This window comes from Anser anser (assembly GCF_964211835.1).
Source record: "Anser anser genome assembly, chromosome: 9".
Classification (NCBI taxonomy): Eukaryota; Metazoa; Chordata; class Aves; order Anseriformes; family Anatidae; genus Anser; species Anser anser.
The window spans coordinates 13900194-13924877 of NC_139729.1; the positions used below are offsets into that span (position 1 = coordinate 13900194).

General features: G+C 64.8%; 2 protein-coding genes across 5 annotated transcripts; one reads left to right on the top strand and one right to left on the bottom strand.

The window, feature by feature from the left end:
- Nucleotides 1-21740, top strand: SNED1 (sushi, nidogen and EGF like domains 1). 4 transcript variants are annotated; one of them, XM_083849030.1, is made up of 33 exons: nt 1-302; nt 3708-3995; nt 4732-4872; nt 5776-5938; nt 6947-7072; nt 7159-7272; nt 8736-8849; nt 9310-9423; nt 9532-9648; nt 9755-9880; nt 10142-10246; nt 10715-10828; nt 10958-11074; nt 11163-11279; nt 11354-11470; nt 11638-11751; nt 11825-11998; nt 12135-12248; nt 13131-13244; nt 13710-13823; nt 13917-14030; nt 14822-15118; nt 16364-16547; nt 16634-16746; nt 16897-17175; nt 17472-17616; nt 17803-17885; nt 18379-18465; nt 18548-18664; nt 18978-19068; nt 19488-19571; nt 19813-19850; nt 20003-21740. In XM_083849030.1, the coding sequence occupies exons 1-32, from the start codon at nt 96-98 to the stop codon at nt 19847-19849; spliced, it is 4341 nt and encodes a 1446-aa protein (XP_083705156.1). In that variant the 5' UTR covers nt 1-95; the 3' UTR covers nt 19850; nt 20003-21740. The 4 variants fall into 4 exon arrangements, with proteins under 4 accessions (XP_083705156.1, XP_083705157.1, XP_083705159.1 ...); XM_083849031.1 differs by having other exon boundaries at nt 18981-19068; XM_083849033.1 differs by having other exon boundaries at nt 15056-15118.
- MTERF4 (mitochondrial transcription termination factor 4) lies at nt 21737-23094 on the bottom strand. The gene is made up of 3 exons (XM_083849040.1): nt 22710-23094; nt 22445-22629; nt 21737-22344 (listed from the first exon to the last, which is right to left on the bottom strand). The coding sequence occupies exons 1-3, from the start codon at nt 23077-23079 to the stop codon at nt 21973-21975; spliced, it is 927 nt and encodes a 308-aa protein (XP_083705166.1). The 5' UTR covers nt 23080-23094; the 3' UTR covers nt 21737-21972.
- Nucleotides 23095-24684: the final 1590 nt, after the last annotated feature.

Sequence of the window (24684 nt, forward strand, 5' to 3'; positions counted from 1 at the left end):
CCCCCCCCCCCCCCCCCGCCGCCGCCGCCATGTCGCGGCGCCCGGTGCCGGCGTGAGCGCTGCGGGACGGCCCCCGGGGGGCGACGGCCGCGGCCATGCGGGTGCTGCGGGGCTGCTGCGTCGTGCTGCTGGCGCTGGGCGAGTGGCTGCGGGCGGGCGGCGTGGTGCCGCTGGCCGACTTCTACCCCTTCGGGCCGGCGCAGGGCGACGCCGCCACGCTCAAGCAGGACGACGGCGGCTCCGAGCTGCGGCCGCTCTCCGTGCGCTTCCCCTTCTTCGGAGCGGGGCACACCGGGCTCTACGTGAGTGCCGGGCCGCGGGGGGAGCGGGCAGGCGGGGGCTGGCAGCCTCCCCCTTCTTCCCCTCCGAGCCTCTTCCCTTTCCTCCTTCCCCCCCCCCCGCCTTTTTTCCCCCCTTTTCCCCTTTTTTTTTCCTCTTTTTCCCCTTTTTTCCCCTTTTTTTCTTTATTAACACTCGGCTCGGCTCGCTCCCGGCACGTCTTGGCGGGGCGTGGGGTTGTGGGGTCAAACGGGATGGCCCCGCTTCAATCCGGAGCACCGGAGCGGTGCCGGGGTGCCGGGAGCAAGCCCCGGGGCGTGCGGGGGGATCCCAGCCTCGCGGGGCTCCCGCCGGCCTCCTGGGAATCGCCCGGCACAGGGCACCCGCGGGGTGGGACGGGGAATAGCCAGAGCCGTCCTCCAGGCTCTGCTGAAAGGCGAGGGCCGGGAGCCCGGCTTGCACCGGAGCCGTTGGCTTTGGACAGGCGGCTCTGTGCCGTGGGGCGCAGCCACGACCCCGCCGCGGTGCTCACAACCCCCCCCGAGATGCTCTCAATCCTCTGCGGGCAACCCCGGGGCGGCATCCCGGAGCGTCTTGTGGCCACCGAGAGCCGCAGCCTTGTTTGAACGCCCAGGCACTGTGCGGCCGTGGCAACGCCAGCGCCGGAGCAGATGTTGCGAGGCTCCTGGGCTGCGAGCTGAGCCGCAGCTGCGGGACGTGCCTGCCGATCTCCATGTGAGAGTCATTAATCGAGCTGGGAGGACGCACTGGCATCTCCCGAGTTTTCTAAAAATTGCATTTCCTCCGAGGATTTTAAAACGGAGCCTTCTGCTTTCCATGCTCTTTCCAGCCGGGCATGCTGACGTGCCAGCGTCCCTGCAGCCGGGCACGAGGCAGCAGCTCCCCGCGCACCGGCCGGCTCTCGGGGGCCTTGCCGGGGCCGTCGGCTGCCCCGCGGGGACGCACGTACGTGCCCAGGTGCTGCCAGGACAGAGGCGTGCCGTCCCGCGCCCCGGCCGGCGCTGGGGAGGCGTGAGGAGGAAGGGTGGGACTCGGTGTTGAAAGACGAAGTTCTGCGCTTCGCCTTCTGCAGGCTTGCCACGGGACGTTGGCGTTCCCCAGCCTGCTCGTGCACCGGGACGGGCTCTCTCTGGACCGGAGCATCGCTCGGCAGCTTCCAGCGGGAGCCCTGCGGATGCACAGCCCGGCAGCAGAGATTTGTCCTCATCCCTCCCGCCGTGCTGGCTGGGCTCCAGCAAGCCTTCATTTCTGCTGACACCGAAAGCACGGCGTTTAAAGCGGTCCCCCCAGGGAGATGAAGGTGGGGATATTCCGGCGATGGTCACACCTCGGCTCCGGCAGCTCCCGCTGGGGCTGAGCCCTGAAGCCAAGACCTGGGAAGGAGCAATCCCTGCAGCTCCACCGAGAGCTGACCTTATGTGGTGGGGATGCGCTCTTGGCTGCTAGAGCTCACTCCAAAAGCTGCCACCAGCAGTGTTCAGGAGGGCCCTTGAAGTGGTGAAGGATGGCCTGGTGCTCTCCAGGGGAGCCAAAATTTGGGAACTCCTTGCCCTGAGAGCAAGGGACCAGGCGCACCGTCAGCGGTGTGGCAGCGAGAGGGAGGTTCCTGCAGGATGCTGGGCTTGGGTGGGTGTTGCCCGACATGCCAGGCACATGGGGCTTGCTGCGACCTGTTCCCCTCTTCCTCCTCGAGTGCCCAGCCTTGGGGCAGGTCCGTGTCTGCCTGCGGGTGCGGCAGGGCCTTCGTCATCCTGAAGGGATCCCTGCCTAGGCCCCCTTTGGGGACAGGAGGACAAAGCCCAGTTTGGAGCAGCTGGCTTGCAAGTTGTTGTGTGGGCAGCAGAGCTGGTGAGACCCAGCTTTCTCCTCTTGGGGCAGGGAAGCGGGGAAAAGGGGCAGGTGTGGTTTTTTTGCTGTCTGGAAAGCATTGCGGTCAGCTGTCGGCCCAGCTTTTGGCATAGCTGGTGTCTCGATGGTCTTGTTTGGATTCGGTCCAAGCTGACCAGCAATTCAGAGCAGGCTCGTGGGGCAGACCAAGAGCTGCTCCCTGTCCTGCCCGACCTGTGTGGCTAACGGAGAGCGCTGGGCACCGTCCTGGCACCGTCTCGGAGGTGAGCTCAGCCCGTTACAGAACAAGCCGGGACGTTACGACCCGTTGTCTTGGCTGAGCGCACGTGCTGGTTGGACACCGCATGTCCTTGGCACGGTGACTTCTCCCAAATGAAGGCACCAGCCCCGCAGCGGGTGCGGGAGATGCGCTGACCCCGGGGCTCGGGCCGCGGGGCCGTGCCCCCTGCCTGTCACACGTGTCCCTGCCTCGAGCGCAGGCTGTGAGCAGCGGCCGAAGCACAGGGCCCGGACAGCCCAGCCCTGGGGGGTCCCTCTGAGCCCGCCCCCTCCTCCTCCATAAACCAAACAAAACAAAAACACACACGCACACACACACACACAACCCTTCTTGGCGCCGGCTCTCTCCCATCTTGCTTTAATAACGGGAAGAATGTTCCTCCGCGGACACCGCAAGGTTACGCAGGGTTTGTGAACGGGGAATCGCGTTCCCCTTAGTCACGGTGGCAGCTGCCCAGGGCGGTGTGGGCTGTCCCGTACCCAGCGCTTGTTTTGTGGGCGGCCGCGTCTCCTGGGACCCTTACAAACGGCCCCGGCACCCGGCCAGCACCGGGGGCCCCTGCCCAGGCTCCCCAGGGCTGAAAGTGCCCAAAAGGCGAGCGGCCCCCCTGCAAGCGTCACACCTGCAGGCCCGCTCCCCTCCCGGCTGCGAGCAGCGCTGGGCCCCGTTCCCTCTGGAATATTTGGGCTGTAGATTTCCACGGCCGTGGTTTCCCCTCGTTCCTGGGCTGTGCGATCGCCTTTGCTGTGTGCCGGGAGGGGGGGGGGGGGGCGCACCTCCTTGGCCGCTAATTACAGGAGTTAATTAGCGCTGGGAGCCAGCGAGCCTTCGGGTGCTGGCATCCCCTGCTGCCTGGGGACGGGGGGGCTCGGTGGGATGGTGGCACTCGGTCCCATGATGTTCGCCAGCCCTGCCGCTCGTTTTCCAGCCCACACCGCTGGTTGGGGTGCCCCCGGCGCGGGCGGGCGCTCTCCCAGCTGTTCCTGGCGGGAGAACAGGGCTGGGTTTGTTCGGGCTCCTGGCCCTCCGCGGCGGAGGCCGGGGGGTGAGGCCGCTTTCCCCGGCCTGGGGCACGTCCGTGCTTCAAAGGGCAGGAAGGGGAAGCGCTCAAATATTTGTGGAAGGAGGTTGGGGGGGAAACAGGTGAAGGAAAAAGCGCCTCTAAAGTAAGGATTCGGGATGGCCAGGGCTGCGGAGGGCACCTGGGGAAGTGCCCGTGGAGGCCTCGGTGCTCCTCGGGGCCGGGGCCGCCCTTGCCCATTGTCCCGCATCTCCGCAGGTTAACAACAACGGGATCATCTCCTTCCTGAAGGAGGTCTCCCAGTTCACGCCGGTCGCCTTCCCAATCTCCAAGGACCGGCGCGTGGTGGCAGCTTTCTGGGCAGATGTGGACAACCGGCGGGCGGGCGATGTGTATTACCGGGAGAGCCGAGACCAGGCCATTCTGGAGCGGGCGACCAGGGACATCGCGCAGTATTTCCCCGAGTTCCCCGACTTCTCCGCGCAGTGGGTGTTCATCGCTACCTGGTACCGGGTCACCTTCTTCGGGGGAAGTTCGTTTTCACCGGTGAGCGGTGGGGGCCCTGGCGGGTGGTGGGCAGAGCTTGTGCCACAACACCCTGCACAGCACCGCGGTGCTGGGGCTGGGCCTTTGCCAGCACTCCTGAGGCGGCCAGCCCTGACGAGTGAGGGAGCAATTAGCTTAGGGGTGGGTTTTTTAAGACGGGTTCCTGAAGGAACTGGAGCTTTGTCGTCTTCTACAGCCTTGCTGAGAAGCCCGGGTTTGTGCCCAGAGCCCCACGCTTACAAAAGCTGGTTGGAAACTTGGCTCTGAAGTCTTGTTCCTCTTCACCGTCGGGTATCTCTCTGGGATGCAGCTGCAATCCTGTCCTGCTGTCAGCTGTCGTGGCCCGGCTGCCATCCCAGGGCTTTCTTCTAAGCTCCAGGGATCTGAAGGCAAATTTATGTACCTTAATAAGTTTGATTTCCCATTCAAAGGTACTTGCTGCCTTTCCCTGTACTGCCACTGGGAACAGGAGTTCTTTTTTGAAAGGGTTTTCTCCTGCTTAGGCGTTGGTGTTTCTTAGTCCTGGCTCGACACGGAGAGCCCTGCTGAGGGCTCACCGCTGCCCTTCCCAGGAGAGGAGGGCTGGTGCTGAAGGAAGCATCCCTCTGCTGCGTGCTGCCGCAGCCTTCCTGCCTGACAGCTTCATTTTCTGTCCTTTTTCTGGCCCGCTCGCTCCTCAACTGTGCTCCCTGCCTGCCCTCCACCCTCTCACAGCCTTCTCCCCTCCCTCCCGCAGGTAAACACTTTCCAGATTGTCCTCATCACGGATGGCAAGCTGTCCTTCACCATCTTCAACTATGAGTCCATCACCTGGACCACGGGTATGCACGCCAGCAGTGGGGGGGACTTTGCTGGGCTTGGCGGCATCGCAGCGCAGGTAAGCAGCGGACGCGGCCGTCGTCCCCAGGTAGCGCCCGAGCCCGCCGCGCTCACGGCTGCCCTTTGCTTTCCCTAGAGCTGTTCCTGGCAGCACAAAGCAGTCCAGGGATTTTTGGTGGTGGCTCCCTCCCTCCTTCCCTTCCCCTGCTTTTCTGAGGTTCTTAAATATCCGTGTGTGCTCTCGTTCTCGGAGCTGAGACCATATAGGGGACTTTGTTACAACGAAACCACGGTTCTTTACCTTGGCTGCTGCCTCTTAGTTCCTTTTCCTTCCTAACCTCAGACTTTAAGAGCAGCTCGGCAGCTGCCGCGGCCAGCACAGCTTTCACTTGTATTTTTATTTCATCCTTGTGTGTGTTGTTGTGTTTAAGAGGGGAAAAAAAACGCAACCCGGTCCCCATTCGGATGTGTGAATTTACCACCAGTTGATCTGTCCTTGGCTCCCCGCCTGCCCGCCTGCAGGAAATCGCAGGTGTAGAGGAAGGGGACACGTTTTGAATCCCTGAATTCAGGAGCGCGGGTTTTATGGATGTAAACAGGGCAGCGACTGCACACCTTGGCCAGTGGGCAGCCCTCCAGCAGCTCCCGCTGAGGAGAAGCAGAGTTTCGAGGGAAGAAACGTCCCTCTCGCCCCACACCTCTGGGCTGGGCTTGCCAGAGGGTGCTGTGAGCCCGGGCCCCCCCTTGCGCGTGGGTTCCCGAGGGCGAGGAAGGGCTGTGGTTGTCCTGGGGAATAATACGTCACGGAGGGGATGCCGGAGGAATCCAGGGAACCTGGGTGGTGGCAGTGACACGCGGTCCTGCGGAGCGTCCCTTCGTGCTGCCGTGCCCCTTGCCTCTGCCCCCGCAGCGTCGCTTTGCCGTGCTGATGTCTCTTTGCTCTCTGCCCTTGTCCTCCCAGGCAGGTTTTAACGCCGGTGATGGAAAGCGCTACTTCAACATCCCTGGATCCCGCACCGATGACATCGCTGACGTGGAGATGACGACAAATGTGGGTATCCCCGGGCGCTGGGTGTTCAGAATCGATGATGCCCAGGTGCAAGTGGGGGGCTGCAGCAATACAAGTAAGAGGACAGCAGTTAGGTTTATTTAACTCCCAACCCGACCCCAAACTGTTCTCCAGCCCTGTCTTTCCCTGCCTCGACCCCCACCCTCACCTCCCTCCCCAAGGGGAGAGAGCAGCAACCCGTGGGTGGATCAGACAGCTCGAAGGGCTCTGGGAGGGCTCAGGGTGGGGGCAGCGATGGGGATGCCATCCCTTGGAGCCGCCGGCACCGCTTCGGGAAGCCTGGCTCCCGAGGATCTGTGCCCGGGGATCGCCGGGCTGGTTCAGGGCCCAGCCACTCGTGCTGGGGCTGCCTGCCACGGGCTGCAAAAGCGGATGGGGAGGAAAGCTCTTGAGACCGAGGCAGGCTGCGAGGCGCGGGGAGCCGTGCAGGGTGCCGGGGAGGAGGTGAGGGCACGCACGAGGGGCTCTATGGGTCCCGTACCCACCATGGGGCTGGGGAGGCTCGTCCGTCCCGTGGGGCAGCTGCTGCCCAGGGCAGCCAGCAGTGAGCGGGGGCTGTGCCTGGCCACCCCAGCTCGCCCTCCGTGGAGCCACCGACCTCCTGTTCCTTGTCCCCGCCCCACCCTGGCTGTGCTTTCTTACCCGCTAATCTACGCGTGTTGTATATCACCTGTGGGTTTGCTTTATACAGGTTCTCCTGCCCCTCTGCCCCAGGCCATAGGCAGGGGCTGGCTGGATAACGCCTGGCGTTTGTCCCCTGCCCGGCGGGGCTGGCCCTGCCTCCCCGCTCCTGCAGCAGGAATAAAACTGTCACCCCACCCGGCAGGGAGCCCGGGAGGAGCGAGCCCTGCCCGGCCGCGGGCACGCAGCCCCCAAACGCGGGCTCCCCGAGCGCCCCAGAGAGCCGGGTGACTGTACCCAGCCTGACGCACGCACGCACGGACGGCGGTGCTGGTGGGGCTGGACGGACGCCAGGACAGACCCCGGCGGCCGCGGCGCCGGACGGCAGCGCGTCAGCCCTGCCGGGGCGGGCTGTGAGCGGAGGGCGCGCTTGTCTCCGCAGCCTCCGTGTGCCTGACGCTGCGGCCCTGCCTGAACGGGGGGAAGTGCATCGAGGACTGCATCACGGGGAACCCCTCCTACACCTGCTCCTGTCTCGCAGGCTTCACGGGGAAGAGGTGCCACGTCGGTGAGCGGCCTCCCCGCGCCTCCGCAGGCTCCAGCCCTGCCTGCCCCGCTCCTCGCTGAGCCCCTGCCTTCCCCTCGCTCTTTCAGACGTGGACAAGTGTCTCTCCCACCCATGCCAGAACGGAGCCACCTGCGTCAACGGCGTCAACAGCTTCAGCTGCCGGTGCCTGCCGGGCTTCAGAGGTGCCAGCTGCGAGATGGGTGAGTGTCGCGCCTCCTCCAGAAGGCACTGTGGAGCCATCAGCACCCGTGGTTTCCGCTGGGCATCCTGCATCTGCTCCTGGGTGCTGCGTTGGCTCCTGTCTGCGGAGACGGGGCCTGCAGGCAGCTGCAGGCTGCCCTGTTTAGCTGCCCTGCGTGAGGAGGACGAGACACGTGTGCCTGGAGGCATCCCCCTTGTAAGCAGGGACAGGGAAGCCTTGGAGGCTGTGCTGCCAGGCTCGGCAGAGCCAGCGGAGAGGTGATGAAATGGCTGTGCCACATCCTCCCACCCTGTTTTTGGGCAGAGCTCCTCGGCCTGAGCCATGCACCAGGTCTCAGAGAGCCACTCGTGTCCCCAGGAAGGAACTGAGAGACGGCGGGCCTGTGGGAGGAGATGGGGCAGCCAGAGAGGGGCATGGGGGCTCTCGGGCACCCTATGTCCCCCCTGCCATGCCCATGGGTTTGTCTGGGCAGGCTGGGGAAGATCTGTCAGTGGTTTTCTGAGGGCACAGAAGAGCCGATGACAGCCAGTTCTTCTCCTGCCACGTTTAGTGGCAAGCAGCTGTTAGACCTCGAGCGGTGCTGGGGAAGGGTCCGCTTGCGTTGCTGACCCCCACGGGGGGCACAGCGGCTCCGAGGTGCCGGGGTTTGTACGGAGGCTCACAGGGTGCCGCGGGGACAGGAGGTTTCCAGCAGGAGCTGTGCTGGGCGCCGAGCGCTGCAGTCTTGGATCACGACTTGCTGAAAGCAAAGGAAACTTTGCTCTGGCGGCGAGCGCTTCCTCCGCTGGCAGCCCGCTCCCAGGAGCGCCTGTCCCGGCACGGCTGCGGGGAACGCGCCCGCCGCCTCGCCCTTGCTGGAAAACGCTGGCAGTTAGTGCCTGGGCAGGAGCCTCGGGGGGGGGGCCCTGCTCCGTGCGGGGCTTTCGCAGGTGGTGGCCAGGTCCTGAGCCGTTGGAAGCCACTGGGAGCGTTCCCAGCCTCGCCGGCCCAGCTCGCCTCCGGATGAGTCACTGCTAATGCAGGCAGCAACATCCGCTGGGGGGGGGAGGCATCTGCTCACAACACCTCTCCTCTGGGCGTGGGGACGGCAGCGAGGGCTGATGTCCAAGGGGCTCGGCACTGCTGCCAGGTTTCCACGCGAGCAGAGGGAGCGGAGCAGCGGGACAGCCTCTGCTGGCCGGGCTGGCTCGCCCCGCGCTGGGGACGCTGCCAGTGTCAGGCTCCCCGTGAGTCCCCGTGCTGGTGGGGAGGGAGAGCGGGGAGTTTCCTTCTGGGGGAGGGATCCTGCACCCAGAAAGCAAAGCCGGAGGGAGGGGCCGGGCTGGCCGAGCCGTCCTTGCCCGGTTTGTGGTGCTGGCTCTGCGCTCTGCCTGGCCCTGCCTGCCGGCAGTAGCAGGGAACACGGTGTGCTGGTCCTGTGCGTGGCTTCACCCCCCTCTTCTCTTTGCTGTCCCACCACAGAGGAGTTGCCATGCGAGACCAAGGTGTGCCAGAACGGCGGGACGTGCCAAGAGGCAAACGGGACGGCGGCATGCGTGTGCCAGCCGGGGTACGCAGGAGGAGACTGCGAGACAGGTGGGCACTGGCGGCAGGCGTCCGCGTGGCGGGGACGGAGATGTCTCCCGCTTCGGCAAGCTGCATGCCCACCCCGACTTCCCCACCCAGCCTTATTCCTCATCCCCCGTGGTGGCTTTGGGGGGCTGGAGCTTGGCCTTGCTGCGTGTGGCGCTGGTTTTCCAGCATAGCCTTCCCCCTGCTGAGCACCATCCTCGCCTGGCCCTGCTGGCCGGTGAAGGTTTGTAGGGGAGAGAAGCGATGGAGTTTACAGACCCCTGGGTTCCTCAGTGAGAGGAAAGGTGCCTGGGAATATCCGCTGCCCAACCTGCCGTCTGTTGCCCCTGCAGAGCAGCAGGACTGCAGCAGCAGGCGGGGAGATGCGCTCTTGCCCGCGTGTGTGGGGTGACAAGGGCCGGGACCACAGCAAGCCTGCGGTGCTGTGTGTGTCCAACCAACCCCTCCCTGTCCTGCCCTGCAGAGGTGAACGAATGCGAGTCCAGCCCTTGCCTGAACGGAGGGCACTGTGTCGACCTGGTTGATAACTACACGTGCGTGTGCCTGGAGCCCTTCGTGGGACAGCGCTGCGAGACAGGTGCTTGGTGCCCCCGCGCCCGGGGCAGCCCACGACAGGGCCGAGGCTTTGTCCCCACTGCCCCTCTCTGGAGGCCCGGCTCACCGCATCCTCCTCCTCCTCCTCCAGACCCCTCCTCCTGCGAGGACCGGAGCTGCAGGAACCGTCAGACGTGCAACTACATCCGCCCGGGACGCTACATCTGCACGTGCTCCCCGGGCTATTACGGCAACAACTGCCAGTACGGTGAGCGGCAGCGCGTGGCGCGTCGCGGCGACGCCGGGCTGTGCGGAAAGGCCACCGGCCGTATCCCCTCCGGGGAGGTGTCCGGTCAGCGTCCTTCTCCCCGCAGGTGGCCCCCGGGTACCCGGCGCCTGCCTCTCCAGCCCCTGCCAGAACGGGGGCAGTTGCCTGGAGCTGGAGCAGGGCTATGCCTGCGACTGCCAGGAGGGCTACGGCGGGCAGGACTGCCGCGACAGTGAGTACCTGGGGTCTCTCCGGCAGGATGCTGACCCTCTGGGGAAGCCCTACAGGAGCAATTGCCCATTCCCAGGGGGAAGCAGCCCTGGCAGAGCCCGTTCAGGGCTCCCGGACTGAGCTGTGGTCCCGATCTCTGAGGGGGAGCCATGCCTGGGGGCTTGCAGCTGTGGGTCCTGAGCTCCCCCAGCTGGCTCCAGCACGGCCACTTGGCTGCCCTGGCCCCACAATACAAGGGAAGCTCCCTCTCCGTCTCTTACAGAGCTCTCTGAGGGCTGCGAGTGTCGTAACGGAGGCAGCTGCCTGGAGGGGAACGTCACCATCTGCCAGTGCCTGCCGGGGTATTTCGGTCTCCTCTGTGAATTCGGTAGGTGAAGGCTTCACGCGTGCTGTTGGAGCTTGCTGTGTTTGCTCCCTCTCCTGGACACTTAACGCCAGTTAAGTGCCGGTGAAGGGCCTAGCCTGTGCCTAGGCCTAGTGCAGAACCCTAGCGCCACGGGGACACGCTTAATCCGAGCCACCTACACAAGCCAGGGCCTGGGGTTAGGCTCCTCGTGGTGAGGAGATGCTCTCTCCATCTCTTGCTCTGCCTTGAGTTGTGCCTTTCCCGAGCCTTGGCCTGTAGAAGGAAGCCCTAGCTCTGCACGCTGGAGCTCCAAAGCTCACTCTGCAGGCAGAATGACCCTTGCCATGGGGCACGGGTGGCCGCAGTCCCTCCCTTCTCACCATGCTCCATAAAGCCATGGGACCCGTTCTTGGCTGGGAGGTGCTGGCCGCTGGCTGGCCGTCCTGCTGCAGTGCATCTGATGGAGGTTGTCTTGCTGTGCGTTGGCAGAGGTGACCGCCACGCCGTGCAACGTGAACACGCAGTGCCCAGACGGCGGCTACTGCATGGAGTATGGTGGGAGCTACCTGTGCGTGTGCCACACCGACTACGGCACCAACCACAGTGAGTGTCTGCAGCCGGGGCACGGGCTTGGCGCTGGGAGGGAGGCGAGACGGGTGAGCACGGGGCCTGCCCCGAAGGCGAGGCAAGTGGGGAGGAGGGCAGAGCTGAGGTCTTTGTTTGGCCTTGCAGCGGTACCTTCCCCCTGCGACTCCGAGCCCTGCCTGAACGGGGGGTCCTGCGAGGCTCAGGACGACTCCTACACCTGCGAGTGTCCCCCGGGCTTCCTGGGGAAGCACTGCGAGAGAGGTACGTGCTGTGAGGGGAGGAGAGCGCGGCCTCTGGGGTGTGGGCCTCGCTCGAGAGCCGCTAGGCATCTCCTGCTCCTCTCCCGCAGCCCGGCCGCGGCTCTGCAGCACGGCGCCGTGCCGCAACGGGGGCACCTGCAAGGAGTCCGATGGCGAGTACCACTGCACCTGCCCCTACCGCTTCACCGGCCGGCACTGTGAGATAGGTACGGCTCCGACACCAGGGAGGGAGGCGGGTGGTGTGTGTCCTGCTCCCCGCTCAGCTCCTGCTTGCCCCCAGGTAAGCCAGACCCCTGCGCCTCGGGGCCCTGCCAGAACGGGGGCACCTGCTTCCACTACATCGGCAAGTACAAGTGCGACTGCGCCCCGGGCTACGCCGGACGGCACTGCGAGATCGGTACGTGTGGGTGCTGCAAGGTCAGGGGGGACAGAGTCGCAGCTTTGGTAGCAAGCGTGCTGCGCTGCTGGGTGTCACCCCCAAACCGCTGCGGGGACACGCTGAGGGGAAGAGGCAGCAGCTTTGGGCCCTGCCAGCTCCATACCGGTGCCCTCTGCTCTTTCCAGTGCCGTCTCCCTGCTTTCTGAGCCCATGTGAGAACGGTGCGACCTGCGAGGACCTCGGCGGGGACTTTGTGTGCACGTGCCCCGTGGGCTACACCGGGAAGCACTGCCGGACGGGTGAGGGCCCCGTGCCGCCGCCACCGAGCCCCAGGCGCCACGCTGCCCTTGCTCATGCCCCATCTCTCCGCAGAGATCGACTGCGGCGTGCCCAGCGCGGTGAAGCACGCCCAGGCCTCCTTCAACTCCACCACGGTGGGCTCGCTGGCTGAATACCGCTGCGAGCTGGGCTATGCCCTCAGCCAGCACAACAGCCCCCGTGTCTGCCACTCGCAGGGCGTCTGGAGTGACCCCCCCGAATGCGACGGTAGGCAACGGGAAGAAGCTGAGCCATGGTTATGGCTGTGGGACCCCAGCAACCTCTTATTCCCCCGAGCATGCTGCTGTGGGACCCCAGTGCTCATCGCCCTCGCCTTCTCTCCCCCCTGTCCAAATGCTTGCAGAGATCGACGAGTGCCGGTCCCAGCCTTGCCTGAATGGCGGTCAGTGCAAGGACCGCATCGCTGAGTTCCTGTGCGTGTGCGAGCCGGGATACGTGGGCCACCACTGTGAGTTGGGTAAGAAAACGCGCAGAGCTCGCGCAGGGATGAGGGGAGAGAGTCTGTGGCCCACCAGCCAGAGCAGGGCGTGAATGGTGCGGTTGGGAGCGGGGCTGCCCGCACTTACGCACACCAGCTTCCATCTCCTGCCTGCATGTGGCTCAGGGGAGCCCCCAGCTCACCTGGGAAGGGCGCGTGTGCTGCGTGCCCACCCGTGCAGACAGGTGCTGCGTGGGTGTCTCTGTCACTGGTGGGGCTGTGATTCCCAGGAGGCTGGGTCTGGATCCCCTAACAGCTACCATGCGCCTCCATGTCCCCCTGCTCATCGCAGCAGTTTGCTGGAGAACATTCCTGATGTGATGCTCTTCTTCACACAGTCTGAACGTGTGTAATGAAGCCCCGGATCTCAAGATCTGGGTGAGAAGTGTCCCACGCAGCTCCAAAGTTACTGGCCAAGAGGGGATATGACATAAAAGCAGCTTGAGATTTAACGCTTGCGCAGGGCCGTACCCCACAGCAGTTCCTTGTGCTCGCTCTCCTGTGCGCACGCCTTCGTGGTGGCGCGCGGGCTCCGCTTGGTGCTCTCGGCGGGTGCTGGAGGAAGGGGGGGCAGGCGGCTGACGGGGATGGTGGGGTTCGCTGGGTCAGACGCCGTGGCTGCAGGGGGGATTAAAGGAGGGGACATGCCACGCACACCCTACAGGACATCTCAGCACAGCCCCGTGCCGCCAGCCATCTGCACTCCCCCCTCTGCCCTGCTCTCCAGCCCCGCGTGGGGCTGTTTCTGGCTGGGGGGCTCAGGGCAGCGAGTGACGTGGGGACGAGAAGCGCTGTCTTTCCAAACTTCCTCTCCTGCCTCCAGCCCCGGCTCTGCTCTGAGCCGGTCTCTCCTCTCTGCAGAAGTTGATGAATGCCAGTCAGAGCCCTGCAAGAACGGCGGGACCTGCCGGGACCTCCCAGGCTCTTTTGTTTGCTTCTGTCCCGAGGGCTTCGTGGGGATCCAGTGTGAGGAAGGTAGGGAGTCTGCCGAGCAGGGCCCTGCCGGGCACCGCTGTCGCTTGGGCTCGGGGATGTGGCCGGGACCTGCACCAAAGCAAACGGCTGGGAGCTGCCACGGGGCTGGCACCTGGTCTCAGCCACCGTCGAGGGTGCGCGCTTGGGCTCCTTGCCCTGCAGAGGACGCTGCCAGCCCTGGTGCTTGCTGTGGTTTGTGTGCCCCAGCAGCAGAGCCAAAACTTGTCTGGTGGGGAGGTAGTGCCCCAGTGCACAGCTTGGGCAGAACAAGGTGTCCCTCAGCTATGGATCTGCTCTGCAGGGTGCCTGGGCTGCCGTGGCATTCGACAGGCAGTCCTGGCTTCTGTGGCCGTTCACGTGGGCTTTTCCTGGGGCCGTGGGTGTCTCTGCTGGCCCTGGGCATGTTGGGGTCCTGGTGTGCTGCCCGCGGCGTGTGCTTCACTGCCTGCGTGCTCTCGCCTCCAGAAGTGGACGCCTGCGAGTCTGGCCCGTGCCAAAACGGAGGGGAGTGCGAAGGCTACCGAGGCTCCTACCTGTGTGTGTGCCCGGAGGGTTTCTTCGGTTACCATTGCGAGACAGGTGAGGGGGGCAGGAGGACGCAGCCCTGTGTGGCCGCTGACGCTGGGGTGTCCGACGCCGTTATCGCCACTGGTTCTTGCTCCCACCCTGCAGCCAGCGACCCGTGCTTCTCCAGCCCGTGTGGGAGCCGAGGCTACTGCCTGCCCAGCAACGGCACCCACAGCTGCACCTGCAAAGTGAGCTACACAGGCAAGAGCTGCGAAAAAGGTAAAGGCCCTGAGCAGCGGCGCCAGGATGTGGCGAGGGGCTCGACGGCAGCGTGCCCGCCCTGCCCGGTGGCGGCCGTGTCACCCGCCACCGAGGGGCTCCGCCATCAGGGACCGGCAGCTCTCCTCGCCCTGGCGGGGCTCGGATCTCGCCTCCGCTGGGGGAGCCCCGGCCCCGTGGATGCTGGGGGCAGATGCCAGCAGGGCTCAGTCGTGCCAGGTGCCGGGTGGCTGCTGGAGGTGACGGCGCTGGCACGCGGGCGAGGCACGCGGGGACGCTGGGGACAAGTTCCTCTGGGCTCCAGTGGTGCAGGTGCAGCAGGGATCGCATCCGCCTTGGATGCCCTTGGGAGGGGAGGCAAAGAAATCTGATTAAAGCCTCCAGCCCTGAATAAAAGCATCCCCGAGGCCCCTAATCTGGTCTAAGCGATCTCTGCGGGGCTCTAAGCTGGAGGAAGGTTGTTCACTGCGTCCCCGCGTGGTCCAGGATATGGCAGCAAATGCTCTGCCCCCAGCTCTGCCGCACCAACTGCCTGCTTGCCCTGGCTCTGCCTGAGCCCATCGGGGTGGCCGAGCAGCCCCGGCTCCTCCGGCGCACGCACGGTGCCTAGCACGACGGGCCAGCAGCAGCTGTAGGGTTTCTGTGAGCTGCAACGAGAGAGAAAGAGAGAGAGAGAGAGAGAGAGGGGACCCTGTCCTCCATCAGTGCCGCTCTGCATTTCGTTGCTGGGGTCTGTTCTCTAAAGATTCATGGCATTACCTCTCCCCTTTGCTTTTGCCCACACCCTGAAGAATTGCTGCCACCAACCTCATTAAAGGTGGAAAGGGTGGAGGACACTGGTGTGTTGATTTCTTGGCACCCGCCTGAGGACGCAGCCGCCAGGCAACTCATTGACGGCTACGCCGTGACGTACGTATCCTTCGACGGCTCTTACCGCAGGACAGATTTTGTGGACCGAAGTCGTTCTGCCCACCAATTACGGGCACTAGCCTCCGGCAGAGCCTACAATATTTCTGTCTTTTCAGTCAAACGCAACGTGAACAACAAGAATGATATCAGCAGGCCTGTCATGCTCACCACGCGCACTAGTGAGTAGTGTCCTCAGGGGAATTCGGTTGTGAGTATGGGCCCCCCTGACGCCCAGGGCGGCGTTTCCAGCCTGCGGGGCCTCTCCTCGCCGGCGCTCTGCCCGCAGCCACGTGCCTTCCCCACGGAGCTGGCGGAGCACCTGGAGGTTTCCTGGCTCCTCCAGCTTCCCGTGCCCCGGAGGTCTGCTCCGGTCCGATCCCAGCCTCCACCACCCGTGGTGTGGCTGAAAAAGGCAGTGCGGACCCTGAAGTCTGGGTTCAGAGGCACTCAGCACGGAGAATGGCTTTTCTCTGCGCTGCGGCCACTGAGAGCAGGGTCTGAAGGAGCGATCGAACGCCCCGGGGCTGGTAGGGAAGCAGCCAGCGACAGCGGGGATGGCCCCTGGGTCCTGCTCAGCAGGCTGCTCCACGGGCTCACTGCTGGGGTCTGGGTTCGGTCGCTCTGCAGGTGGGCAGATGGCCACCAGGTTGTCCCCTGGGGCCCAGCTTGCCCCCGGGGGCACAGGGCAGCGTGCTGGGCATGGTGACAGCTCCATCGGGCACGGACAGCAGTCGCGCCGTGTCCTGTCCAGCCCGCTTTCTGGAACGGGCAGGTAATGCCGTGTCCCCTGTGACATGCGTAATCCCTGGCCCGCGGATGGTTGGAGTAGGAATTGGGGGGGAAACCAAGGATGGAAGAGATCGGACTTGGAAAAGCTGCTCTCTAGTGAGAAGGGACACCCGGGGGCCGGGGTCCTCCCGTGCCAGCTGGGCTGAGCCGTGCGGGTGCTTCCCCGCAGCACCGGGCCTTGGGCAGCCTGGAGGTGGGAGCAGGCACCGAGGGCAGTCGGGCAGCTCCGGCAGCCTCTGCGAGAGTTTGGGGTGTGCCGGGGCACGCAGCCCTGTCCTGGGGTCTTGTCCGCGCCGGTGCGCGCGTGGCTGGGGCAGTGGCTGGGCAGGTGGCGCCAGGCTCGGGGGGCTCTGTGCTTGCCGGGAATGCGGGCTCAGTGAGGAGCGGCTGATGCGAGGTTGAGGCCAGGGTGCTCCTGGCTGCCCGGTGCTGAGACAAGGAGCGTGGCAGGGGAAGTGGCGCCGAGCTGCTTGGGCTGTCACGGTGCTGGCGCCAAGCCCGTGGTGGCGCCAGGAAGGCTGACGTGGATGGGCAGCGCGGGGCACGGGAGTCAGGGGGTGCAGGAAGGGACGGAGCCGCTGCCACGGCCAGCTGCTGACTGTGGCCCTCCCCGCTTCTCTGCTCGCTCCGGCCAGGACCGCGTCCGGTGGAAGGCTTTGAGATCACGAACGTGACGGCCAGCACCATCACGGTGCAATGGGCTCTCCACCGGCTCAAGCACTCCACTGTCAGTAGGGTGCGTGTCTCCATCCGCCAGCCTGGGGACCTGGAAGACCGCACGGTGGAGCTGAACAGCAGCGTGGCCAAGTACACCTTCCTGTGAGCGTGGCAGGCGGGCGGCGGGGCCGGCTGGCGCTCGTGAGCCACCGCGCTCACCTCCTGCCGCCCGCCTTCCTCCTCTGCAGGGACCTGCAGCCAGGAGAGCGCTACATCGTCCATGTCACCACGCTGAGCGGCCTGGGGACAGAAGATCACCCCTCGGAGAGCCTGGCCACGGCCCCCTTCCACGTGTGGACGAGTGAGTGGGGCCGCGCGGTGCAGGCCGAGGGCTGGCGGGGGCTTTGCTGGGCTGGGGGCGAGCTCCCAAGAGGCTCGAGGTGACACATAAGCAAGCTGCTGCCATTCAGAGACTCGGCGCTTATTTTCTCCCACCCCCCTCCTGCTCCAGGGCCTCTCCCCCCTCGAAACCTCACAGCCTCGCGCGTCACCCCCACCTCCGTGTCCGTGACGTGGGAGCAGCCGCCCGCTGGCGCCGTGGAGGGGTACATCATCAACGTCACCACCCTGCAGAGCGTCAAGAGCCGCTACGTGCCCAACGGCAAGCTCGCGTCCTACACCGTGCGGGACCTGCTGCCCGCGCAGCGCTACCGCCTCTCCGTGACGGCCGTGCAGAACACGGAGCAGGGGCAGGTGCACAGCGAGCCCATCCACCTCTACGTCACCACCCGTGAGTGCCTGCCAGGGCGGGGGGGGGCACCAAGCTGCACCGAGCTTGCTCCCAAAGCGGGTGCCTCCCGCTGGTACCAGCCCTCCCTGTAGGAGGGAGGCAGCGGTGGCTTGCTCTGCAGCCTTTGGATGCAGAGTTACAACTCAGCAGTGCTTTGTAGGGGAAGGGAGCAGCGCTTGCTGCCCGGGTGGCATCACCTGTCCCCAAACAGCCCTAGTGGCACCAGCATGCCGTTCTGGTCTTTGTGCTGACTTGCTGCCTGCCTCCCTCTAAGCCTAACCCTTTGTGGCCTGCAGTGCAGAGGGATGGGGCTCCGGAGAGGCGCTGGAGCCAGGCTGGACACCCCCGGGTCCTGCGCAACAGGCTGCCCCCAGCCTTCCTGCCCGAACTCCGCTTGCTCGCAGACCACGACACGGCTGAGGAGCCCTCCCCAGCCCCCAGGTAGGCACCAGCAGGGCTGAGCACAGCCCCTCGCCCGCCCCAGCCAGGCGAACCCTTGCTCCGTCAGCTGGCGCAGCTCCTCTGCACTGCTGCGGTGTTTGTGCCGTGCCCAGTGCCTCACCCACGCTGCCTCCAGCCCTTGGGGACCCCACCATGCCCCCCACCCTCACGGCTGTCCTTCCCCAGGTTCACTGAGCTGGTGGATGGCAGAGGGAGAATCAGCGCCAGGTTCGGCACTTTGCTGAGCAGATCCATCACCGTGAAGACACGTAAGTGCTCTGCTGCCTTTCTGGCCTCCTCCTGTCACCCAGTGCTACCTCCTATGCCTCCCCCACTCCCCTGGGACAGGGCGACAACGGGGCAGGCTGCTGCGGGGCTGAGGGAGCCAGAGGGGAGGGCAGGACCCCGTTGCCTCTGCCTGGACTAACATCTCCCCAGCCCAGGGAGAGGGGTGGCCCACGGTGGGTTGGGGAACCCAGGGCTGGGTTGTTGGCAGTGGGAGGAGATGCGGGATGCAGCACGGGCTGGGCTCCTGCCTTGCTCCTGAGGTCAGCGAGGAGGGCACCCGGGCCCTCTGCTAGCTCAGGACCAGCCTCCAGTTTGCCATACCCAGGGTGCCACCAGGGAAGGGCTAAACTGCTGCTGCAAACCCGGCCAGCCCCCTGATGCCAGGCTGGGTCCCCTCTGCCTGCTGCCGCTGCGGAGGGGCTGCCTTGGGGTCTGGCCTAGGCTGGAAGTCACGTTGACCCTCTCGTTGCACAGAACCAGAGGCTCCCGTGAAGCTGGAGAACATCGAGGAGCCTGCCCGGGGCAGCCTGGCGCTGCAGCTGCACGAGGCACAGAGCAAGAGTGAGTCTGGGGCGGGCACGGCCAGCGGGAATCCGGCCCGACGGGCGTGAGAGCGGGGCTGACGGCAGCGCGCGTTTTGCAGGCACTGGGCAGAACTGCTCTGCAAACCCCTGCAAGAACGGAGGCACCTGTGTGAGCGAGAGCGAGTCCTACCACTGCGACTGCAGCCCGGGCTTCAAGGGCAGGCACTGCGAGCTGGGTGAGTGCCGTGCCGCTGCTGCATGCGCTGAGGTTGGCGGCTGTCCCAGCAGCAGGGTCCCGCAGGGCACAGGTCACCGAGCACCCCCCATCCGTACCCAGCTCCCTGGTTCTGGCTGAGCCTCCAGCAGCCAGGATTGTGCTGCGCTGTGGGGCCGCAGCTCTGCGGCTCCTGGCGGGTTGGCTCCAAGCGATGCTGAGCCTGGTCCTCCGGGGCCACAGCAGGGGAGCCACGGGGGGCCTCGGCCCCCAGGGCGCAGGCAGGCAGGGCTGGAGATGGGCTCGCTGGTAGCTCCCCTCTCCTGTTCCCCAAGCAGCCTGCAAGAAGGTGCCACACTCGTGCACGCGGCTGTACTCGGAAACCAAGTCATTCCCCGTGTGGGAAGGAGGCACCTGCCACTACCTGTGAGTACTGCCCGCGGGTTGTGCTCCCCCTTCCCCTCGCACCGAGAGCTGGGGCCGGCCCCGCAGTGCGGCTCCGGGGAAGGGAGAGTGAGCACGAGGCTGCCCTGTGCCCTGGCCAGCTGCTGCCAGGTGCCCAGCGCCAGCGAGGCAACCTCTGCATCAGGGCAGGGCGCGACACGGTGCCACCCCTGCCTGCCAGCCCAGGGCCACCTCTGTCCCCAGAGGGGTTGAGGGACGGGGGCCTCCGCTGTGCCCCCCCAGCCTGCCTGCAGCATGGGTGCAGCAGCCCGGCTGCTTGCCCAGGCAGGGCAGGCTCAGCCGTTTGTACCTAGAAAATGGGGGAGGACCCCCCCCAGCACTTACAAACGCAGCTCTGTCCCTGTTAATCCCTACAACCCTCCTCTCTGCTGTGTGTGCAGGTACAAGAGAGTCTACAAGGTACACCAGGATGTCTGCTACAAGGAGAGCTGCGAGAGCACCGGTTCCAAGAAGCCAAGCAGCAGGTAGAGCCAGCAGAAGCATGCTTCTTCCCCTCTGCCCGGGGGCCAGAAACCTGCGGCTGCCTGGGACCTCTGGCTTACCCCAGGGTGCTTGGACCAGGCTAGGCAGGGAGGGGGCGCGGAACAGCGCGCGAGGCCCAGGCATGCTTCCCGTAGCTGCTCCCGAGGCTGCAGGGTTCGGGCGCGAGGGAGCAAGGGCCAAGGTGCTGCAGGACTGACGGTGCTTTCGCTCCTTTTCTTTCAGAAAACAAAGCGACAGTCACACACTGAAGAAGCCATAGAGTAAGTGTCTGTTCCAGGCACAGGCTGAAGCCCCCCAAGGGGCAGGTCCCCTTCTCCCAGCCCAAGACAGGCATCCGGGACGGGAAGAGGCAGCTGCTGGGCTTTTGGGGGGGCTCCACACACCAGCTCATTCTCCTCCTGCTCCTCCGCAGGGTTCAAAGCAGTAGGAGCTTCGTCTTTCCACACCTAAGGGCTTTTGAAACACCAGGAAGATCAGATCTGCTCACTGGGTTGAACGCAGCAGGGGAGCCTTCCTGCCTGGCGTCAGCCACTCCCTCTCCTCCAGCCCGTTAGGGACACGCAGCCAGATCAGCACCCGAGCGGCGCTCCCTTCTCTCTGCCGGACCAGCAGTGCCTTCGCCCTGCCTTGCCTTGCTGCAGGTGCCCCTCTGCCCCAAGGAGCCGAGCGTGGCGTGCTGCAGCAGCCAGCTGCCTGCCCCCAGGGGGCCTGGCCCCACTCGCCCCCCCACAGCCCTGAGCTCCCGGCTCTGCGAGCCCAGTTCCCTTCCACCAGCATCTGCGCCAACCTGTTTTCGTAACCCAAGGTTATACGTTACATATAACCCCCAAATAAACCAGTTCAATGCAGACCAGAAGGCCTTAGCTATCGCCTGAAACCTGGCCTGCAGCCGGGCGGGGAGGTCTTCCCTACGTACGTTCCCTATGAGTTAGAAATTGCGAGCCACTGCCCTGAGCAGCGAGGCGAGAGCAGGCAGTGGAGGCACGTCCCCGTACTGTAGCTGGGGGAGAGGGGAGAATTAAGGCAGCTTCCCCTGCCTTCATTTTTTTGTTTTGCTTTGTAAACGAGCCACGGTTTTAACCAAATTCCCAGCTCAGAAAGTCATAGAGCACCTAGAAGTTACTAAAAAGTGATCTGTAGAGCAAAGATTGTCAGCCAGGGTGTGCCACCACGCTCTTTCTGGTGCTATGCGGCGCAGGGCACAGCATCAGCTTGGCTGTCCCCCTGCACTGCCGGCGGTCCCCGCATCGCCCTGCGGTGCCGATGCCACCACGGCGCTGTTAGCGGCCCTGCAGTGGCCGCCCTGCTGGCTGCCGCAGAGCAGGCAAGGAAAAGTTTAGCTTAGAAATGTTCCTAGTTTTTTTTTTGTGTTTGTATGACAACGCTAGTTAAACATAGATTTGTGTATTAACATACACAGTGTATATTATAAATTAATACATACCAGAGATATATCGTAGTTATGGCATAGAGTGTTATTTCCTGAGCAGCGGAGGGGTGTCCCAGTGGGGCAGCCCCCCAGTGAGCATCACAGGCACCTCTGTTGTTTGACCAGGCGTAGCCTTGAGGGTGTTCCCATCGCAGAACCAGCCCAGGAGCTGCAGCGCTGCCGGCAGCGTCCTCTCCCTCCTGCGCGCTGCGTAAGTGCAGCCGCCACCGCCTGTGGCAGCAGCCCAGTGCTGGACAATGCCCTGTGAGGCCATGAGCAGGTGGACAGGGTGAGGCTTCCCACCAGCACTGGGGATAGCTCTTCTGCCCCCAGAGAATCAGATTCGCAGAGAGAGAGCACCCTAATTTTTTTTCGCTGAGGCTGCCTGATCCTGCTCCCTGAATCTGTGCTCCTGGGATGTGGCGGGGCGAGCGCAGGAGTCCCGGACATCCCTGGCGTGGGAGGAAAAGCTGCCCCTTACCCGCAAGTGAGAACACCAGAGCAGCCTGTGCCATCCCCTGGGGTGTTGGGCCAGAGCCTTCTCTTCACTCTGGGGCTATGGTCAGAACGTTTGCTCCCCTGCCACCGGCTGTGAAGGTGGGGAGCCCACGGATCCTCCCTGCAGTGATGCGCAGTGCGGCCTCCCCCCATCCAGCACAGTATGTAACACAGCCAAAAGGATTTAACCTTGTCTTTGAAATGAATTAGTTATTTTGGTTTTGTTTTGTTTGTTTTGTTTTTAATAAAAACACTTGATAGAAACTGGATATTTTCTAAAGCACCTGGTCAATGAGGAGGAAAAAGGGTCTGTGCTGTGTTGTGATACATGGGATTTACTGCTGCCTTGCCCGCAGAGCCTTGCAGGGTCCCGCAGCTGCTGTGGCTCACACCTGTGCTCTGGGTGGTAGGCCTGGGAGGCCTGGGGGACACCGTGGAGCCTCCCACCCTCCCTGTCAGACTCTTCTACTGCCATCATCCAAGCCCTTATCTCCCTCTATATACAGCGTATCCCTGTCCTCTTCCTCTTCTTCTTCCTCCTCTTCCTTCTCCTCCTCCTCTTCCTCCTCTCGGGCTAGCAGCTTCTTGAAGACCTCGTACTCCTCCGGGGTGGCGCGGGCCAGGTTGGCCAGGAACTCTTTTTCAGGGAGATGAAGGACCTCCTTCAGTTTGGGGTTATTGGTTTGGGTCTGGCCCTTGAGAGGGGTCTGGTAGAGGCCCCGGCGCTCCAGGAAGATGTGCCGGTTCCTCAGCTCAGCGAAGGGCGTTCGGAAAAGACGTGCCTTGACCATCTCCTTCTGGCGGACCCCCATCCTGAAGTACGCGTACTGCGTGCAGGACGCGGGGCTTCAACACGCGGCCCCGGTGCCGTGCGGTAGCCGGGCCGTGCCCGCAGCCCCGCAGCCCCCCCCGCCCCAAACCCCTCACCTGGAAGTGGTACTGGAGGCTGCCGGGCTCCTCCAGCAGCACCCCGGGGCAGCTCTGCAGGACCTCCGTCAGCTGCTCGGCCGTGAAGAGGCACTTCTCCCGCAGCACCCGCACCGCCGCCTCCATCCTCCGCCGGGGCAAGGTGAAGACCTGGGGGCAGCGCCCGGCCACCCGCTGCAGGTGCCCTGCGGGCACCGGGGTGAGCGGGCACCGGGCCGAGCGGGCACCGCGGCGAGCCCCCCGCCCCGCCGCCCCCGGGCCCTACCTCCGCCGAGCCCCAGGCGCCTCAGGTACTCGGCGCGCTCCTTCAGCTGCGCCTCGGCCGCCCGCAGCAGCTCGGGGCTGCGCTCCAGCAGGCCCAGCGCGGCCTCGGCGCTCAGCCCCAGCAGCAGCAGCTGCTCCGCCGCCGCCGCCGCCCGCCGCGGGCCGAGCCGGGGCTGCAGCCCGCGGAGCCGCCGGGCCTGCGCCCGGCTGAAGCCCAGGGCCAGCAGCGCCGCCTCCGCCTCCCCCGCCGCCTCCTCCGGGGCGCAGCCGCGGCGGGGGCACAGCCCGGGCCCGGAGGCGGCGAGGAGGGCGCGGGGCAGCGCGGCCACCCCCAACCGCCCGCCGCCCGCCCGCAGCAGCCGCCCCGCCATGGCCCGGGGAGGAGCCGCGGCCCCGCGCAGCCGCGGCCCGGGCAGGCGAGGAGGAGCCGCGGGGCCCGGCCCCGGAGGGCGCTGCGCTGCCCCGTTGTGCTGAATGCGGGTTTGCTTTCTTCCCCCTGTCGTTGTCTGATCAAAGTCGAGGAGTAGTTTCCCGGATGGGTTTTAGGGGTGAAGACAGGAATCTGACCAAAAACATAAATAAATCCACAGCAACATTCTGGCTGTTTTTGACGCCTTCTCATAGAATCATCAGGGTTGGAAAAGCCCTCCAAGGTCATCTGGCCCAACCACCCCCCTACCACCAGTATCACCCACTGAACCCTGTCCCCAAGCACCACGTCCAACCTTTCCTTCGACACCCCCAGGGACGGTGACGCCACCACCTCCCTGGGCAACCCGTCCCAATGCCTGACTGCTCTTTCTGAGAAGAAATGTCTCCTCATTTGCAGCCTGAACCTCCCCTGGCACAACCTGAGGCCATTCCCTCTGGTCCTATCACTGGTTATCTGTGAGAAGAGGCCAACCCCCAGCTCCCCACAGCTTCCTTTCAGGCAGTTGCAGAGAGCAGTGAGGTCTCCCCTGAGCCTCCTCTTCCCCAGACCAAATAACCCCAGTTCCCTCAGCCGCTCCTCACAGCACTTGTGTCCCAGGCCCTTCACCAGCTTCGTAGCCCTGCTCTGGACACGCTCCAGGGCCTCAATGTCCTTCTTGTAGTGAGGGGCCCAAAGCTGACCCCAGCACTCGAGGTGCGGCCTCACCAGAGCAGAGCACAGGGGGACGATCACCTCCCTGGCCCTGCTGGCTGCACTATTCCTGACACAGCCAGGATGCCGCTGGCCTTGGCCACCTGGGCACACCGCCGGCTCGTGTTCAGGCAAGCATCCATCAGCACCCCCAGAGCCTTTTCCTCTGCACAGCTTTCCAGCCACTCTGCCCCAAGCCTGTAGCATTGCATGGGGTTGTAGTGGCCCAAGCACAGGACCCGGCCCTGAGCCATGTTGGGCCTCATCCCCTTGGCCTCTGCCCATCGACCCATCCTGCCCAGGTCCCTCTGCAGGGCCTCCCTACCCTCTGGCAGATCGACACTTCCCAACTTGGTGTCACCTGCAAACTTACTGAGGGTGCACTCACTTCCCTCGTCCCAGTCATCAATAAAGATATTGAAGAGCCTGGGCCCCAACACCGACCCCTGGGGAACACCACTGGTGACCGGTCGCCAGCTGGATTTCACTCCGTTCACCACCACTCTCTGGGCCCAGCCGCCCAGCCCATTTTTAACCCAGCACAGAGTGTGCCTGTCCAAGCCATGGGCTGCCAGCTTCTCCAGGAGAATGCCACGCCATAAGCCTTGCTGAAGTCTAGGTAGACTACGTCAACAGGCTTTCCCCTCGTCCACCAGGTGGGTCCCCCAGCCTTAGAAGGAGATGAGGTCGGTCGGGCAGGACTTGCCTTTCATGAACCCATGCTGACTGGGCCTGATCCCCCGGTGGTCCCGCATACATTGTGTGATTGCATTCAAGGTGGCCTGTTCCATCACCTCTCCTGGCACCGAGGTCAGGCTGACAGGCCTGTAGTTCCCCGGGTCCTCCTTACGAC

What these genes read in the sequence shown, in the direction of transcription:
- MTERF4 (XM_083849040.1), bottom strand. Translation starts at nt 23,079, where the DNA reads ATGGCGGGGCGGCTGCTGCGGGCGGGCGGCGGGCGGTTGGGGGTGGCC. An exon ending in GCGCCTGGGGCTCGGCGGAG is followed by an intron (nt 22,630 to 22,709) that starts GTAGGGCCCGGG and finishes CGGTGCCCGCAG; the next exon opens with GGCACCTGCAGCGGGTGGCC. An exon ending in GCCTCCAGTACCACTTCCAG is followed by an intron (nt 22,345 to 22,444) that starts GTGAGGGGTTTG and finishes TCCTGCACGCAG; the next exon opens with TACGCGTACTTCAGGATGGG.
- SNED1 (XM_083849030.1), top strand. Translation starts at nt 96, where the DNA reads ATGCGGGTGCTGCGGGGCTGCTGCGTCGTGCTGCTGGCGCTGGGCGAG. An exon ending in GGGGAAGTTCGTTTTCACCG is followed by an intron (nt 3,996 to 4,731) that starts GTGAGCGGTGGG and finishes TCCCTCCCGCAG; the next exon opens with GTAAACACTTTCCAGATTGT. An exon ending in GGGGAAGCACTGCGAGAGAG is followed by an intron (nt 11,075 to 11,162) that starts GTACGTGCTGTG and finishes CCTCTCCCGCAG; the next exon opens with CCCGGCCGCGGCTCTGCAGC.